At 43.1% G+C, this 18,376-nt stretch overlaps 1 protein-coding gene across 5 annotated transcripts in view; it reads left to right on the top strand.

Moving 5' to 3' along the window:
- Positions 1-2,882: 2,882 nt before the first annotated feature.
- LOC115109087 (polypyrimidine tract-binding protein 1-like) overlaps positions 2,883-18,376 on the top strand; it is a 31,710-nt gene continuing 16,216 nt past the window's right edge. Inside the window, exons 1-3 of one of the 5 annotated variants that reach the window (XM_029633672.2) lie at positions 2,883-3,000; positions 3,773-3,826; positions 13,214-13,241. In XM_029633672.2, the coding sequence (XP_029489532.1) occupies positions 2,993-3,000; positions 3,773-3,826; positions 13,214-13,241 (90 nt within the window). In that variant the 5' untranslated portion in view covers positions 2,883-2,992. Of the gene's footprint in view, positions 3,001-3,772; positions 3,827-13,210; positions 13,242-13,307; positions 17,280-18,376 lie in introns of those variants that run through there. The other 4 variants (XM_029633671.2, XM_029633673.2, XM_029633674.2 and 1 more) reach the window with 4 other exon arrangements.

The following is an 18,376-nucleotide window of genomic DNA, read 5'->3' as shown; positions in this document are numbered from 1 at the left end:
TATTAAGACAAATATTTGTGGAAAAAAAGTTCTGATTGTCCAGTCTTTCAAGAATCCCTGAGGTATATCTATGGCTCTGATAGCTGAACCATATGTTTGGATTTGTATAAATAAGAAGCAACTTTATATTAGTATGTCTTGCATTATTACTCATGTATTTATTTCACACTGTTAGGTAGGGGTACATCTTTGGAACTATCAGAATAAAATTGTTCACATATTCCCTTTCAGAACATGCAGCCCCAGACAGACCTGTACTGTAGCTCAATGTATTTTGGCTATGTGATGATGAATGGTGTAGGCTATGAGTCTAGAGAAACAATGGGCTTTAGTCTGGTCTGGTCTATGGTGGACACATCAATTATTCATCAATGGGCAGGTGTATCACCTGCACCCAAACAGAAAGGTAATTTTCTGAAAGGGAGCATGTGAGGTAATTATTTATGGTGTGTTACCTGATATACAGAGATGCTTGTGAGATACTGTTGGCAGGTGAGTTGAGGAGCTTCCACTGCAATTGGCACACATTAAGTTTATTTCCTTCCAGTATTTATTCAGTGTATGTACAGTATGTACACTGAACAAAAATATAAACACAACATGTAAAGTTTTGATCCCATGTTTCATGAGCTGAAATAAACACTGCCAGAAATGTTCTATATACACAAAAAGCTTATTTCTTTCAAATGTTGTGCACTAATTTTTTTTACATCCCTGTTAGTGAGCATGTATCTTTTGCCAAAATAATCCATTCACCTGAGAGGTGTGGCATGTCAAGAAGCGGATTAAACAGCATGATCATTACACAGGTGCACCTTGTGCTGGAGACAATAAAAGGCCACAGTAAAATGTGCAGTTTTGTCACGCAACACAATGCCACAGATGTATCAAGTTTTGAGGGAGAGTGCAATTGGAATGCTGATCGCAGGAACGTCCACCAGAGCTGTTGTTATTGTTACTTACTGTATTTTATTGTGTTACTTTTAAATATTTTTTACTTTAGTTTATTTGGTAAATATTTTCTTAACTCTTCTTAAACTGCACTGTTGGTTAAGGGCTTGTAAGTAAGCATTTCACTGTAAGTTCTACCTACACTTCTTGTATTCGGCGCATGTGATAAATAAAGATTGATTTGAGTTGTTGCCAGACAATTGAATGTTTGTTTCTCTACCACAAGCCGCCTCCAATGTCGTTTTTGAGAATTTATCCAACCGGCTTCACAACCGCAGACCACGTGTATGGCCACTGGATGTTAACGTTGTGAACCGAGTGCCCCATGGTGGCGGGGGGATTATGGTATGGGCAGGCATAACCTTGATAAGGAACACAATTGGCATTTTATCGATGGCAATTTGAATGCACAGAGATACCATGACGAGATCCTGAGGCCCATTGTCGTGCCATTCATCCTCCACCATCCCCTCATGTTTCAGCATGATAATGCACGGCCCCATGTTGCGAGGCTCTGCACAATTCCTGGAAACTGAAAATGTCCCAGTTTTTCTAGGGCCTGCATACTCACCAGACATGTCACACATTGTGCATGTTTGGGATGCTCTGGATCGACATATACGACAGCATGTTCCAGTTCCTGCCAATATCCAGAAACTTCACACAGCCATTGAAGAGGAATGGGACAACATTCCACAGGTCAAAATCAACAGCCTGATCACCTCTATGTGAAGGAAATGTGTCATGCCGCATGAGGCAAATGTTGGTCACACCAGATACTGATTGGTTTTCTGACCCATGACTCCACTTTTTTTTTTAAAGGTATCTGTGACCAACAGATGTATATCTGTATTCCCAGTCATGTGAAATCCATAGATTATGGCCAAATGTATTTATTTCAATTGACAGATTTTTACATGATCTTTAAAATTGTTCCATGATGCGTCTATTTTTGTTCAGTATATGTTGACATGATGCAAATCTTCTGCACATGTTAATAAAAAAAACGTACATTGTATTTTAATAGATTATTATCTTTCATCTGCACATTTGTCGTTGTCAGTGTAGCCTAGTTATGCCATTTTACATCAATTGCATTCAACCCATCTCTCCTTATGTTGTCTTATTGTTTAATTGTTACATTTTAAATTAAGGGTAGAGGAATTTAGATTTTTTTTGTATAGGATGTTGCCATTGCAGTGAGGCATCTTAGGTCCAGGTGGTATGGGGGCTCGGTCTCCCTGTCCACTACAGAGTTTTTACCACATCAAAGAGTCCCATAGCCTTTGATGCCAAACAAGGTTGAAATCCAATCCGCCTAGATAAATGTCCGATCAGGCAGCTGCACAGGGTAGCCCATGCACTGACATCGGCAAAGAGAGGTGAAGATTTTAAACAATAAATTCCCGACTGTTTTTGTCTTCCCAGTATCTCATACATTTGCCAATGACATGCTCACAGATTTATGCCTACATCTTACGAAACAAGAACGACTTTGTGCCTATAGGCCCAGCTGTAGGATAATCGTTTTTTTGGAAATCATAGCATGCCAAGTAATTTGGATAGATTGCCAAAAAATTTACTGACATGGACATAATTGATAGCATCTTTGTCCTTTATTTTTTCTTTAGGCATATGAAGAATACTTGATTGTCCATTTCCCTTACAGTCGTTCAGGGTACCTTGCAGAACGGTCTCTGAAAACATATACGCAGTTCCATCACAAATTAATCCTGCATAAAAATTATGAAAATGCATAAACTAATTTCATCATCATGCAGAATGGATTTGTAACTGACCATTTACAATGAAATTTAAACTTAGTTTGAGACCGCCCCTCTCTGGCAACTTTCGTCTTATCCTATCAGCGCAGCGCCCACTTCTCGTCTCAAACGCCCACAACTTTACTAGCTAGCTAGGCTAATCACGTTTCGTGTCTCTATTCTCCGCCATTTTGTAAGGATATAAAGAAAAGTCGGCCAAGCAAAACAGACCTGATGGTCTAATCAAACTGTGTAACTATCTAGTTTTGTGTTGTGCAATGGACGGGTAAGTTCAATGTAGAAGTTATGTTCACGAGAAAAGAGCTACAAACGAATATGCACGTATTTAACTAAGTAATTATCTGTAAATTGCTATATCCTGTAACGAAAATGAGCGGTGTTATATTTTGGTTGCGATGGAAACATGGTAAAACTGCTTTCTGTGTACCCGTTATAGACCCACTAATGTTAGATCGTTGCTTTGGTGTTTTAATTAACACCAGCAGGCTATATGTGTGTTTATTTTTAAAATTAACATTTTACTTTTTGTCTGAATTCAATTGTTCTCTACCGTTATCTTATAAAAGCAAGACATTCAAGCAACTGGTGCATATTGCGTGGACTGAGCACTGTAGTTTTGCTCATCTGTGTTGCCTTTTGCGCATGTTGTAGCTAGCCACTGCACTGAACATTTTGAAACCACCTGTGGCAGTGCGATGTTACTTAACTAACTAGAACGTTCTCCATCATATTCTACCGTATTGTCTAGCGAGCACAGCAGACTGTTAAATGACTGACAATTTAACTATATATTTGCTAGCTTTAGTTAAGTCTTGGCAACAACGTGGCTATGCATCTTGTTCTGAAGGTCCGTTTCTACTGCAGAGACGAACAATATTCTAAACTTGAACATTTAAAAAAAAATGTTATTAATTAATATTGCTAGACACATCGTTATGCTAGATTTGCAGCAACTTGAAGTTTAGGTCAAGTGAAAAGACAATATAATGTGACTTAGCTACCAGGCTTGTTATTAACGCCACATTTCTGCCTTCCAGCCGTCCAGAGACTGATTTGTATCCCATGGGATCCACTTACGTCACTGAACTAGAGTAAGTCATTATTTAAGTAATATTTTATAAATGTACGGTACAAGTTAATTCGTTGTGAATATCTGATAATAAACCTTTAGTTTTTTTGTGCGTATGTTGGAATACATTTTTACATCTCATTCTTGTAGCATTGTGAGATGCTCATTGTTGATGCCGAATAACCCCCATAAGGGTGGTGAGTGTTGACCCGGTTTCTTCGCATGCAATGACTTGGTGTGAGCATTGAGTGATTTGACCTGTAATTTGAGCTCGCTCATCCTCCCTCTTCCCGTCAGTTTATCCTTTATTAGTCTACTTAGTGTCAAGCCTACTCTGAAAACATGTCAATTTGACATGGAAAATAGTTTTGTTTTCCAATAGGTTTCAACATGTGTAAAGTGGTAAGTATTTATTTTTGTGCAAAAGTTGCCTGTGGGCATCGAAACCTCAACTTATTTTTCATGGCTGTAAATATTTGGGTCTGGGGAGTTTGAGGGACATATTTGGCACACAATTGTCCTAAATAACAGTGCCTTGTCAACGCTGTTTTCAGCCAGTGGTAAAACGATTTTAGTGATCACAAGTGGCTAATCTGTCAAATGTTGATTTAGGAAGGGTTGGAGATGGGAGGAAGCTTGAGGCAGCTCTTAGGCTGTGTTTCCTGCTTGTTGCGCATGAGGTTAATCTTCAACTGACTGTCGGCGGGGCCAAGATCCCAAATACGACTAATATTTCACGGGCAGAGCTGTGGGAAAGGGAATGTTTGCACTGTTTTCTCTATTGGCCTTTAACATGAGGGTTATCAAGGGAATGCGTTTAAATAGACTAGGGTTGGGGGGTATCCAGATGGTTTCATACCGTCCCTGTACCATATTGGTGTGTATGGTATTACCAGCAGTGCACACAAGGGGCAATATTTCTTTACAAACTGAAAAAACGATAATATAAAATGTACGTATTAAACAAATTTGGGCAGCATGGATTTTGGTCAAGGAGGGGATTGTCTCTGCTGTAACCAAAACTTGCTCTTGCAAGCTAGCCACTTGGCTAACAAGTTGGCAAACCAAGTGCATAGCTGGAGCCCTGAGCTGGAGCCAATTTATTTGGCACATCTTAAATAGTTCTAAGCAGTAGTGTATCAATAAACAGTTTTCTTTATTTTCATAGAACGATAGGTCTATATTTATTTTTTACATGCTTCATTTAAAACATTTTTTAACATTATTTCTTGTACATATTATGTACATTAAACATGTGAATACAGTTGGAAGTGGGGAACCATTTGACGATCTCCCAAGTAGGGCTTGTATTGCAAGAGTCAAGTTTTCATCAGCGTTTTATGTCCACTTGGTCTCGTCTCCTTCTGTGCTGTGTGCACCTACCCATTTTACACCAGAGATCTGAATACAGTGATGAGATGCTCATGTCTGCCCTAACAATGGGAGTCGTTGTCCCAAAGGCGGGAAGGCAGGTGACAAGCATGGGTCCAAATAAACTCATAGAAACGCACGGTTTGCTTTGCCTTTCGCTTCGCCTCTTTCCTCTTTGTTTACACACACCAATCCCTTCCCCATGCCACTCACAACAACACAGATCAGATCACTTCCTCTATGACAAGCGGTTTCAACTCACTATTAGTGTTTGAGTTTGGTCCAACAGAATCAGTCATATGGACAACGAAACACATTGAGACAATTTACTGTACTAGAGGAGACATCAACTTTCCTAACAATACCCTTTTTATGTCTCAACTCCTCACATTGCAACTACTCGGTTTTTCACATACAGCTAACACCATTTTAGCCAAAGACTGTTATACTAGGTGTCTAGTCTGTTTTGTAAATGTGCAATAAGCATGAAGCACAATTATATCAGAACAAAGTGGACAGGCTAGCATGCTGTTCCAAACAATTCAACTGTTCTGTCTTGTTAGTTAGCAAGTGGATCCAAATTCGCTAAACTTGAAATATAAAGATTAGCTGGCTACTCACTAGCATGTGGGCTAGTGTTTGAGACCTGTTACATTTTTTTTCTAGAATGCCTGCTACAAGAAGTTAGTCGTTATTAGTGAATGTGCATTATGTATGGTTCTGGTAAAAAAAAAAATACTAAAAAGGAATTTTCATAGACATACAGTTGAAGTCGGAAGTTTACATACACTTTAGCCAAATACATTTAAACTCAGTTTTTCATCATTCCTGACATTTTATCCTAGTAAAGATTCCCTGTCTTAGGTCAGTTAGGATCACCACTTTATTTTAAGAATGTGAAATGTCAATAATAGTAGAGAATTATTTATTTCATATTTTATTTCTTATATCACATTCCCAGTGGGTCTGAAGTTTACATGCAGTCAGTTACTATTTGGTAGCATTGCCGTTTAAATAGTTAAACTTGGATCAAGCGTTTCGGGTAGCCTTCCACAAGCTTCCCACAATAAGTTGGGTGAATTTTGGCCCATTCCTCCTGACAAAGCTGGTGTAACTGAGTCGTGTTTGTAGGCCTCCTTGCGTATGCTTCATGCGCTTTTTCAGTTCTGCCCACAAATGTTCTATGGGATTGAGGTCAGGGCTTTGTGATGGCCACTCCAATACCTTGACTTTGTTGTCCTTAAGCCATTTTGCCACAACTTTGGAAGTATGCTTGGGGTCATTGTCCATTTGGAAGACCCATTTGCGACCAAGCTTTAACTTCCTGACTGATGTCTTGAGATGTTGCTTCAATATATCCACATAATTTTCCTGCCTCATAATTCCATCTATTTTGTGAAGTGCACCAGTCCCTCCTGCAGCAAAGCACCCCCACAACATAATGCTGCCACCCCCGTGCTTCATGGTTGGGATGGTGTTGTTCGGCTTGCAAGACTCTCCCTTTTTCCTCCAAACATAACAATGGTCATTATAGCCCAACAGTTCTATTTGTTTCATGAGACATTTACATTACATTTAAGTCATTTAGCAGACGCTCTTATCCAGAGCGACTTACAAATTGGTGCATTCACCTTATGACCTCCAGTGGAACAGTAGTGCATCTAAATCTTTTCAGGGGGAGGGGGGGGTGAGAGGGATTACTTTATCCTATCCTAGGTATTCCTTAAAGAGGTGGGGTTTCAGGTGTCTCCGGAAGGTGGTGATTGACTCCGCTGTCCTGGCGTCGTGAGGGAGTTTGTTCCACCATTGGGGGCCAGAGCAGCGAACAGTTTTGACTGGGCTGAGCGGGAACTGTACTTCCTCAGTGGTAGGGAGGCGAGCAGGCCAGAGGTGGATGAACGCAGTGCCCTTGTTTGGGTGTAGGGCCTGATCAGAGCCTGGAGGTACTGAGGTGCCGTTCCCCTCACAGCTCCGTAGGCAAGCACCATGGTCTTGTAGCGGATGCGAGCTTCAACTGGAAGCCAGTGGAGGGAGCGGAGGAGCGGGGTGACGTGAGAGAACTTGGGAAGGTTGAACACCAGACGGGCTGCGGCGTTCTGGATGAGTTGTAGGGGTTTAATGGCACAGGCAGGGAGCCCAGCCAACAGCGAGTTGCAGTAATCCAGACGGGAGATGACAAGTGCCTGGATTAGGACCTGCGCCGCTTCCTGTGTGAGGCAGGGTCGTACTCTGCGGATGTTGTAGAGCATGAACCTACAGGAACGGGCCACCGCCTTGATGTTAGTTGAGAACGACAGGGTGTTGTCCAGGATCACGCCAAGGTTCTTAGCGCTCTGGGAGGAGGACACAATGGAGTTGTCAACCGTGATGGCGAGATCATGGAACGGGCAGTCCTTCCCGGGAGGAAGAGCAGCTCCGTCTTGCCGAGGTTCAGCTTGAGGTGGTGATCCGTCATCCACACGGATATGTCTGCCAGACATGCAGAGATGCGATTCGCCACCTGGTCATCAGAAGGGGGAAAGGAGAAGATTAATTGTGTGTCGTCTGCATAGCAATGATAGGAGAGACCATGTGAGGTTATGACAGAGCCAAGTGACTTGGTGTATAGCGAGAATAGGAGAGGGCCTAGAACAGAGCCCTGGGGACACCAGTGGTGAGAGCACGTGGTGTGGAGACGGATTCTCGCCACGCCACCTGGTAGGAGCGACCTGTCAGGTAGGACGCAATCCAAGCGTGGGCCGCGCCGGAGATGCCCAACTCGGAGAGGGTGGAGAGGAGGATCTGATGGTTCACAGTATCGAAGGCAGCCGATAGGTCTAGAAGGATGAGAGGAGAGAGAGTTAGCTTTAGCAGTGCGGAGCGCCTCCGTGATACAGAGAAGAGCAGTCTCAGTTGAATGACTAGTCTTGAAACCTGACTGATTTGGATCAAGAAGGTCATTCTGAGAGAGATAGCGGGAGAGCTGGCCAAGGACGGCACGTTCAAGAGTTTTGGAGAGAAAAGAAAGAAGGGATACTGGTCTGTAGTTGTTGACATCGGAGGGATCGAGTGTAGGTTTTTTCAGAAGGGGTGCAACTCTCGCTCTCTTGAAGACGGAAGGGACGTAGCCAGCGGTCAGGGATGAGTTGATGAGCGAGGTGAGGTAAGGGAGGAGGTCTCCGGAAATGGTCTGGAGAAGAGAGGAGGGGATAGGGTCAAGCGGGCAGGTTGTAGGGCGGCCGGCCGTCACAAGACGCGAGATTTCATCTGGAGAGAGAGGGAGAAAGAGGTCAGAGCACAGGGTAGGGCAGTGTGAGCAGAACCAGCGGTGTCGTTTGACTTAGCAAACGAGGATCGGATGTCATCGACCTTCTTTTCAAAATGGTTGACGAAGTCATCTGCAGAGAGGGAGGAGGGGGAGGGGGAGGAGGATTCAGGAGGGAGGAGAAGGTTGCAAAGAGCTTCCTAGGGTTAGAGGCAGATGCTTGGAATTTAGAGTGGTAGAAAGTGGCTTTAGCAGCAGAGAGAGAAGAGGAGAAAATGTAGAGAGGAGGGAGTGAAAGGATGTCAGGTCCGCAGGGAGGCGAGTTTTCCTCCATTTCCGCTCGGCTGCCCGGAGCCCTGTTCTGTGAGCTCGCAATGAGTCGTCGAGCCACGGAGCGGGAGGGGAGGACCGAGCCGGCCTGGAGGATAGGGGACATAGAGAGTCAAAGGATGCAGAAAGGGAGGAGAGGAGGGTTGAGGAGGCAGAATCAGGAGATGGGTTGGAGAAGGTTTGAGCAGAGGGAAGAGATGATAGGATGGAAGAGGAGAGAGTAGCGGGGGAGAGAGAGCGAAGGTTGGGACGGCGCGATACCATCCGAGTAGGGGCAGTGTGGGAAGTGTTGGATGAGAGCGAGAGGGAAAAGGATACAAGGTAGTGGTCGGAGACTTGGAGGGGAGTTGCAACGAGGTTAGTGGAAGAACAGCATCTAGTAAAGATGAGGTCGAGCGTATTTCCTGCCTTGTGAGTAGGGGGAGAGGGTGAGGTCAAAAGAGGAGAGGAGTGGAAAGAAGGAGGCAGAGAGGAATGAGTCAAAGGTAGGCGTGGGGAGGTTAAAGTCGCCCAGAACTGTGAGAGGTGAGCCGTCCTCAGGAAAGGAGCTTATCAAGGCATCAAGCTCATTGATGAACTCTCCGAGGGAACCTGGAGGGCGATAAATGATAAGGATGTTAAGCTTGAAAGGGCTGGTAACTGTGACAGCATGGAATTCAAAGGAGGCGATAGACAGATGGGTAAGGGGAGAAAGAGAATGACCACTTGGGAGAGATGAGGATCCCGGTGCCACCACCCCGCTGACCAGAAGCTCTCGGGGTGTGCGAGAACACGTGGGCAGACGAAGAGAGAGCAGTAGGAGTAGCAGTGTTGTCTGTGGTGATCCATGTTTCCGTCAGTGCCAAGAAGTCGAGGGACTGGAGGGAGACATAGGCGGAGATGAACTCTGCCTTGTTGGCCGCAGATCGGCAGTTCCAGAGGCTACCGGAGACCTGGAACTCCACGTGGGTCGTGCGCGCTGGGACCACCAGATTAGGGTGGCCGCGGCCACGCGGTGTGGAGCGTTTGTATGGTCTGTGCAGAGAGGAGAGAACAGGGATAGACAGACACATAGTTGACAGGCTACACAAGAGGCTACGCTAATGCAAAGGAGATTGGAATGACAAGTGGACTACACGTCACGAGTGTTCAGAGAGTTAAGCTTACGTAGCAAGAATCTTATTGACTAAAAAGATTAAAATGATACAGTACTGCTGAAGTAGGCTAGCTGGCAGAGGCTGCGTTGTTGACTAAGTAGGCTAGTTGGCATTGGCTGCGTTGTTGACACTACACTAATCAAGTCGTTCCGTTGAGTGTAATAGTTTCTACTGTGCTGCTATTCGGGGCTAGCTGGCTAGCTAGCAGTGTTGATTACGTTACGTTGCGTTAAAGAACGACAATAGCTGGCTAACTAACCTAGGAAATCGCTCTAGACTACACAATTATCTTTGATACAAAGACTGCTGTGTAGCTAGCTATGTAGCTAGCTACGATCAAACAAATCAAGCCGTTGTACTGTAATGAAATGAAATGAAAAATGTGATACTACCTGTGGAGCGAAGCGAAATGCGACCGGATTGTTGAGTGCAGAAGTTCTGTTCGGTAGACGTTGGCTAGCTGTTGGCTAGCTAGCAGAGTCTCCTATGTTAAGGACGACATAAAACTACACACTCTAAACTACACAATTATCTTGGGTACGAAGACAGCAAAGACAACTATGTAGCTAGCTAACACTACACTAATCAAGTCGTTCAGTTGAGTGTAATAGTTGTGCTGCTAATCGGTAGACGGTGGACTAGCTAACGGTGGACGTTAGCTAGCTGGCTAGCTGCAGGGCAGTGTAGACTGCGTTAGGACGACGAAATACGATAATTACGCAATTATCTATGATACAAAGACGGCTGTGTAGCTAGCTAAGAAGAAATTGATAAGATTAGACAAATCAAACCGTTGTACTATAATGAAATGTAATGAAATGTAATGAAATGTAATACTACCTGCGGACCGAGTGCAGATGCGACCGCTCGCTCCAACCCGGAAGTACACCAAAAGACCAGAGGACATTTCTCCAAAAAGTATGATCTTTGTCCCCATGTGCAGTTGCAAACCGTAGTCTGTTTTTTTGGGGCGGTTTTGGAGCCGTGGTTTCTTCCTTGCTGAGCGGCCTTTCAGGTTATGTCGATACTTTTGTACCTGATTTCTCCAGCATCTTCACAAGTGCCTTTGCTGCTGTTCTGCTATTGATTTGCACTTTTCGCACCAAAGTACGTTAATCTCTAGGGAACAGAACGCGTCTCCTTCCTGAGCGGTATGACAGCTGCGTGGTCCCATGGTGTTTATACTTGCGTACTATTGTTTGTACAGATGAACGTGGTACCTTCAGGCGTTTCGAAATGACTCCCAAGGATGAACCAGACTTGGAGGTCTACAATTTTTTTTCTGAGGTCTTAGCTGATTTCTTTTGATTTTCCCATGATGCCAAGCATTCATTAGATTATTCCTAACTATTTGAAATGCAGTGCATTTGACCTTTTAATTGTACAAAAAGCTTATTTAGAAACGGTATATAATTTTTTTTAGATTGTGAAGGCACTAAGTATTCATACCCCTTGACTTATTCCACAGCTTGTTGTTACAGCCTGAATTCAAAGTGGATTAAATAGATTTTTCTCACCCGTTTACACACAATACCCTATAATGGCAAAGTGAAAGCAACATGTTTTTAGAAATGTCTTCAAATTGATTGAAAATGAAATTCAGAAATCTCATTTACAAGTATAGATTTGTCATATTGTGTGATTGGTTATTGTCCTGCTGAAAGGTGCATTCAACTCAGTGCCTGGTGGAAAGCAAACTGAAGCAGGTTTTCCTCTAGGATTTTGGCTGTGCTTAGCTCCATTCAGTTACACTTTATCCTGGAAAAACTCCCCAGTCCTTAACGATTACAAGCATACCCATAACATGATGTAGCCACCACTATGCTTGAAAATATGGATAGTGGTACGCAGTAATGTGTCGTATTGGATTCGTTCCAAACATAACTTTCAGGACAAAAAGTCAATTGCTTTGCCACATTTTTTGCAGTTTTACTTTAGTGCCTTATTGCAAACAGGATGCATGTTTTAGAATAGTTCTATTCAGAACAGGCTTCCTTCTTTTCACTCTGTCAGTTAGGTTAGTATTGTGGAGTAACTACAACATTGTTGATCTGTCCTCCAGTTTTCTATCACGGCTATTAAACTCAGTAACTGTTTTGAAGTCACCATTGTCCTCCTGTTGAAATCCCTGAGTGGTTTCCTTCCTCTTCGGCAACTGAGTTGGGAAGGACGCCTGTAACTTTGTAGTGACAGGGTGTATTGATACCATCCAAAGTGTAATTAATAACTGTGTGATTGAATCTGTGTTTGGAAATTGACTGCTCGACTGAGGGGCTTTACAGATGAATGGGTGGGGTGAGGTATTCATTTAAAGAGATGAGATGAGGTATTCATGATGAGATGAGGTATTCATTTAAAAATCATGTTAAACACTTTTATTGCACAAATTGAATCCATGCAACTTATTATGTGACTTGTTAAGCAAAATTCGTCAAATTATATAGGTTTCCTATAACAGGGAAAGCCTATGGAAAAATGTTATGCTGTTTTTGGATAAACAATACAAAATAAGGTGTGTGTGGTAAACACACAGGATTAAGAGATGTTATACATTTTGTTTAATGTGATAATCTTCATCAGCTAATGTAACTTTTTGTGAATTTTTAAGCATTACTGTAGTATAAAAAACAACTCTCATAAAAGCTTCATTCATAATGTTCATATTTAACTGCCTGCTATTTATCTCATAGAACAAAATGTAATAGAGCTCATAAGCCTGTGTTAACCACAGACTTTATTTTCTGCGTTTTATTACAAAACCCTATTCTTTCCCCATTAATTTTGCCCATAGCAATGGTTGAACAAACCAGAGGTAAATCATTTCAGTTTTTTTAGGACCACACACTGACGAGCTGTAAAACTTCACTGAATCTAGTCAAAAAGGGACCATGCAGAACATTAGTCATTGACTTCAGTACAGGCCTAAGTGCTGAGTGTAGGTGATTTTTGCATATGAGTAAGGAAGTGTTTGGTCTGAACTCAGCCTTTTCTATCTGACGTGACATCCAGCTCTTATTTAACAGAACAATATGTATTGTTGGCTAGGCAGCCTGTATAGCTCCTGTTTAAGGTTAGAACCTGGGACAATAAAACAAATATTGAGCAGCCTCATTGTGCAAATGTTGACTGACTGGATTTTCCAACTTTTCTGCAACTGATAAACTAATCTAGTTGGCTAGCTGTTGCTTTTTCTCTACCATTTTGTGGATTCTTGAATCTTTACTACACAATAGTGAACCTCTTAGTTCCTTAACCCTAGATTTTTGCAGTTTCAATTTTTCATCTATACTGCTTCTAACATTCCTGTCTTCTCTTTTCTTCACAGCAGTGTCCATGATATTACAGTTGGTACAAAGGTAGGCACCTCTTTTCTCCTTTTTCCTCTTCGACATTAGTGGTGGGGCGAAAAATCGATAGTTATATCGTCCAAAATACTGTGCTATGGATCTACTTTTCAGCATTTATTTCTGACTAATCAACTCATTTTCTCATGCTCTCTTGTCTCTCTGCAGCAGACGTATAGAGAGCAATATGTTTAGAACATTAAATCACAATAAAACCAGCAGTGTCGAATCCCAATACATATTCAATTGGCACCTACGTTTCGTGATAATATCGTGACGTCCCTGGCAATTCCCAGCTCTAGTCAACAAGGTGTTTGACTAGGTCTTCAGATTAGGATGATTTATAGATGTAGCAGTGTGCTGTGCAGGATTTACAAATTGTAGCCCAGTTGTTTCTAAGGCTACATTTAGTCCTGTCATCTGGATCATTGGGGTCACACAGCCATGCCCAGTGTTGCTGCATCAGAAATGAAAGAGTTCAAAGAAGCTAGCATAAGAAGGCACGCCTACAACCAGTTTGGATCTGGCAATGGGAATATTCTGTTGCAAAGGTTGTGGTTTCTAGTCCCCTTACAGGTTCCTTTGTTTGTATGGTAGTTGGCTATTTAAACAGTGTTGTGAAACTGTAAAGGAGGCATTCACAAACTAGGAGTAGATACAATTAATGTTGCTTGTTTTGTTACATTTCGCTACACGTCAAGTAAGTAAAGCACACAATGCCCAGTCACTGGTAACCAGTTGCCAAGTTTAAATCTCTTAAACTGTTTGCATCCGGTGTGGTGAGAACATTGCTGTTGCTGTGGAAACGGTAGGGTCTAATTATTGGTTGTCTTTGTCATTGTGGCTGGAATACTCTCTGTGGTATTTTTGTGTTCCCTCTCTCTGGCTCCTCCAAGCCCTCTTCTCTCTTTAGGGACTTCTGTCTCATCACTGATTTACGTCAGTATATGTCCCACTCACTTTTAGCCCCTCTAATGCTGTACCACTCGTATGATGGTCTCATCCCTCCCTTGAGACCCTTCCCAGGAAAATAACAACTTTAAACACACATGTTGGAGCCCTGCAGTCTGTGGGCCGGGGCTAGCTAGCTTGAGCAAAAGCAGATGTTTCTAGATGGTGGAAGTTTGAACGAGTGCAGACATGCAGTGGTAAGTGCTACCTCGTCTCCCTGATGTTGAGTGGCTCCTCCAGGATATGTGGGTTTGGGATAGCGATCAAACGCCAAGTGTTCCTAGCTCGGCGTGTTAGTCGTCTGTGTTCTACAACACTGTTACTTCTGTCTTCCAGTTTACCCTTCAAAAGCCGCCCCACAGCAACACATTCCCCGCTGCTCTTTTAGATGGATCATATTCTGTGGTATGTTCCTAGCCACGGGGACCCGTAGCACAAAGACAGATTCTCACAGGTACCACATGTATATGAGAAGGCTATTTTGTTACGCACAAGCCAGCGGTAACCTTAAGATGGGGGTGGTGGTAATATGGAGTGGTTTATATTCACAGGAAAAGAGAGCAGTTTACTGGAATATGGGTGTTTTTTCCATCCGTTTTCTAATTGCCTCTTGGTTCCTGTTCTCCCCCGAGGTGTGTCATTACAAACTGCCGGCCTCAAAGAATGGCCTGTTGACTGCATCAAAAAGGCCTGGAGGGTCTTGGATGGAACTAATTTAGATGGGTACCAAATGGTGTTCCTTTACTGTTGGGCTTAGTTAGTAATATTGTAAGAAGGCAAGTGCAGTATTTAGTTGGTTGGTTTATTCACTGGATCAGTTGTGGTTAACGGTGGTTATCCTGGAGAAAATTATAACCCTTTTACATCATGTTCTTGAAATGCCACTATGGAGGTGTTATCTACTGTTTTACTCGTCAAATGCCCTTTGGGGCATTTCCATCGGCTAACTAAAATCCTATAACGTTGCATATTGTTCGCTTACTCTTTTAATCAAATTGGTGTGGGGAATGGGAAATTTAAAAAATACTATTTACCTTGGCTGTGTTGATGTCCTCTATTGCATTCCTCAAGGATGGGAGAGGGTGGGGGCATGGGGATGAATGGAACCTATTCAGCACATGCAAATATGTTTCCCCCCCATTTTCTACATGCATGTTGTTCCTTTGGCCTCTGTTTCCCAATGTAAGCTAATTAGGAAAAATATAGTAAAGAGCCTGTTTTTGATCATTGCAGTCGCCATTAGCAAACGTTGTTAGGTAGCCAGCACATCCCTAGTCACGTCCTCAGAGCATGTGCAGACCAGCTGGCTGGTGTGTTTACGGACATATTCAGTCTCTCCCTATCCCAGTCTACAGTCTCCACATGCTTCAAGATGGCCACCATTGTTCCTGTTCCCAAGAAAGCTAAGGTAACTGAACTAAATGACTATTGCCCTGTAGCACTCACTTCTGTCATCATGAAGTGCTTTGAGAGACTAGTCAAGGATCAAATCACCCTACCGGTCACTCTAGACCCACTTTAATTTTCTTACCGCCCCAATCGGTTCACAGACGATGAAATCGCCGTCACACTGCCCTGTCCCATCTGGACAAGAGGAATACCTATATGAGAATGCTGTTCATTGACTGTAGCTCAGCATTCAATACCATAGTACCTTCCAAGCGCATCATTAAGCTCGATGCCCTGGGTCATTGGGTGCTGGACTTCCTGGTGGGCTGCCCACAGGGGGTGAAGGTAGGAAACATCTCCACTTTGCTGTGGGGCCCCTCAAGGGTGTGTTCTCAGCCCCCTCCTGTACTCCCTGTTCACCCATGACTGCGTGGCCATGCACGCCTTCAACTCAGTCATTAAGTTTGCAGACGACACAATAGTAGTAGGCTTGATCACCAACAACGACGAGACAGCCTACAGGGAGGAGGTGAGTGTTGTCAGGAAAATAATATTTTACTCAATGTCAACAAAACAAAGGAGATGATCGTGGACTTCGGGGAAACTGCAGAAGAAGCACCCCCCTGTCCACATCGATGGGACAGCAGTGGAGAAAGTGGAAAGTTAAGTTCCTCAGTGTACATATCATGGACAAACTGAAATGGTCCACCCACACAGACCATGTGGTGAAGGTGGCAAAATTGCACCGCCCACAACCGCAGGCCTCTCCAGAGGGTTGTGCAGTCTGCACAACGCATTACCGCGGGCAATCTACCTGCCCTCCAGGACACCTACAGCACCCGATGTCACAGGAAGGCCAAATATTATCAAGGAAAACAACCACCTGAGCCACTGCCTGTTCACCCCGATACCATCTAGCAGGCGAGGTCAGTACAGGTGCATCAAAGTTGGGACCAAGAGACTGAAAAACAGCTTCTATCTCAAGGCCATCAGACTGTTAAATATCCATCACTAACACAGAGGCTGCTGCCTACATACAGACTTGAAATCATTGGCCACTTGAGTAAATGGAGCACTTGTCACTTTAATGATGCCATTTTAATAATGTTTACATATCTAGCATTACTCATAGAATACAGTATATACATATGATATCTATTGCATCGTAGCCTATGCCGCTCTGTCATTGCTCATCCATATATTTATATTCTTATTCCATTCCTTTACTTAGACTTGTGTGTTAGGTATTTGTTGTGGAATTGTTAGATATTACTGCACTGTCAGAAATGGAAGCACAAGCATTTTGCTACTTTCGCAATAACATTGCTAACCATGTGTATGTGACCAATAACATTTGATTTGATATACGTTATGAGCTAGATTTAAACTCACAGCAGCCCAGACCTAGTGGCTCCAAGAGGCAAAGCATTGAGTTGCCGTTCTTAATTAAGGCGTCATAACTGGTTTCGCAAATATTGTGTGCAGCTTGGTAATTGCTGGGAGAAATGTACACCTAGCTGTTGGTCCGAGGAGAATCAGCCTTTTCTGTGTTCAGGCCAAAAGTCAGGAGTTTGGTTTGGCCTAGCAGCTCACCTCACCTGGTGCCACAGGCTAGGGTTCCTATGGTGACGGAGTGACATTCAAGGCTGCCCCGGTACCGGCCCCATTCTTGAGGTGTAATTGTCTCCTGCTCGCCTGTTAACTCTTAAAGTACGTATTTTTTTTTGTCTCCTCACCTTTCTAATCTATTTAATTTATGCCTTCGATAAGATGGTTCCCTCAAACTTCTCTATAACACAAGTCACTTCATTAATATTTGTAAACCTATTGCCTCAGCACAGCATTTTGAAACATTGCTGCTTAACTGAGTTTTCTGACAAAGGTGCCTGTTTTGATCGTGTAGTTTTATTTTATAGAACATAATATTTAACGGGCTTAACACTTCACAGCCCAATACATACGTTTTAGTCTAATCAAAAAGTGGCTAGGGGACAGTCTGGCCAATTGATTGCAGTAACTGTTTTTTCTCACCTGTGTAAAGGCCATTGGTGAGAATGTTATACCCATTTCGGACTGAAGATGTGGTATATAACCCATTTAAAAAAAGACCTGTATATGAACCCCCCCCCCCCCTCTTTCAAATATCCTTTTATTTACCTCTTTCTTGTGTGTGTATATCTCCACCCCTTTATACATATCAGTGGGTAACTGGACAATTTGGAGGGGTGGGTGATGGTGTTAAAACCATGGGGTCTGTTTGCATTTCAAATTCGGGAGGTGTTTAAAAATGGAAGTGTAAATGTAATTTGCCTGCAAAAAAGCAGAGAACCATTTACACTGACCTGATACCTGTATTTTCCTGTATGCAGGATTCATGACTAGGTCTTTAGGTGGATTTCAATTAGACATATATATTTGTTTTTACCCCCTACCCCTTTCAGATATACAGTAAGCTGGTATAAAAAAAAACGGGCATGGTAAATTAGTGGACTTTTGATCTGTGTGTGAGAGGGATATTAGTGGCAGACAAAGCCTGCTCTCTGACTTGCCTGCCAGCCCTGCAATATCCTATTTAAAGTGTCATCTATAACAGCACCAGGAACATGCATTTAGCTACTAAGCCTCTTTAAAGACCTTTACCCACACTAGCCCCCCTGCCCCTCATGTATGGTTTTCATTGAGTCCCAACCTAGTGGAATTTGGAGTGGCTGGTGGGGGAGAGGAGAGTGCATTCTGTTGGCGTCTCAGCCCTGCGGGAAGTCTGTTTATTTGTGTACTCTGGTGATCACTTAAAGAGCTGGCTAGCG

This window comes from Oncorhynchus nerka, linkage group LG25, assembly GCF_034236695.1.
Source record: "Oncorhynchus nerka isolate Pitt River linkage group LG25, Oner_Uvic_2.0, whole genome shotgun sequence".
Lineage (NCBI taxonomy): Eukaryota > Metazoa > Chordata > Actinopteri > Salmoniformes > Salmonidae > Oncorhynchus > Oncorhynchus nerka.
Note: the sequence above shows the minus strand (reverse complement) of the source record. Positions and strands in the feature narration are given on the sequence as shown.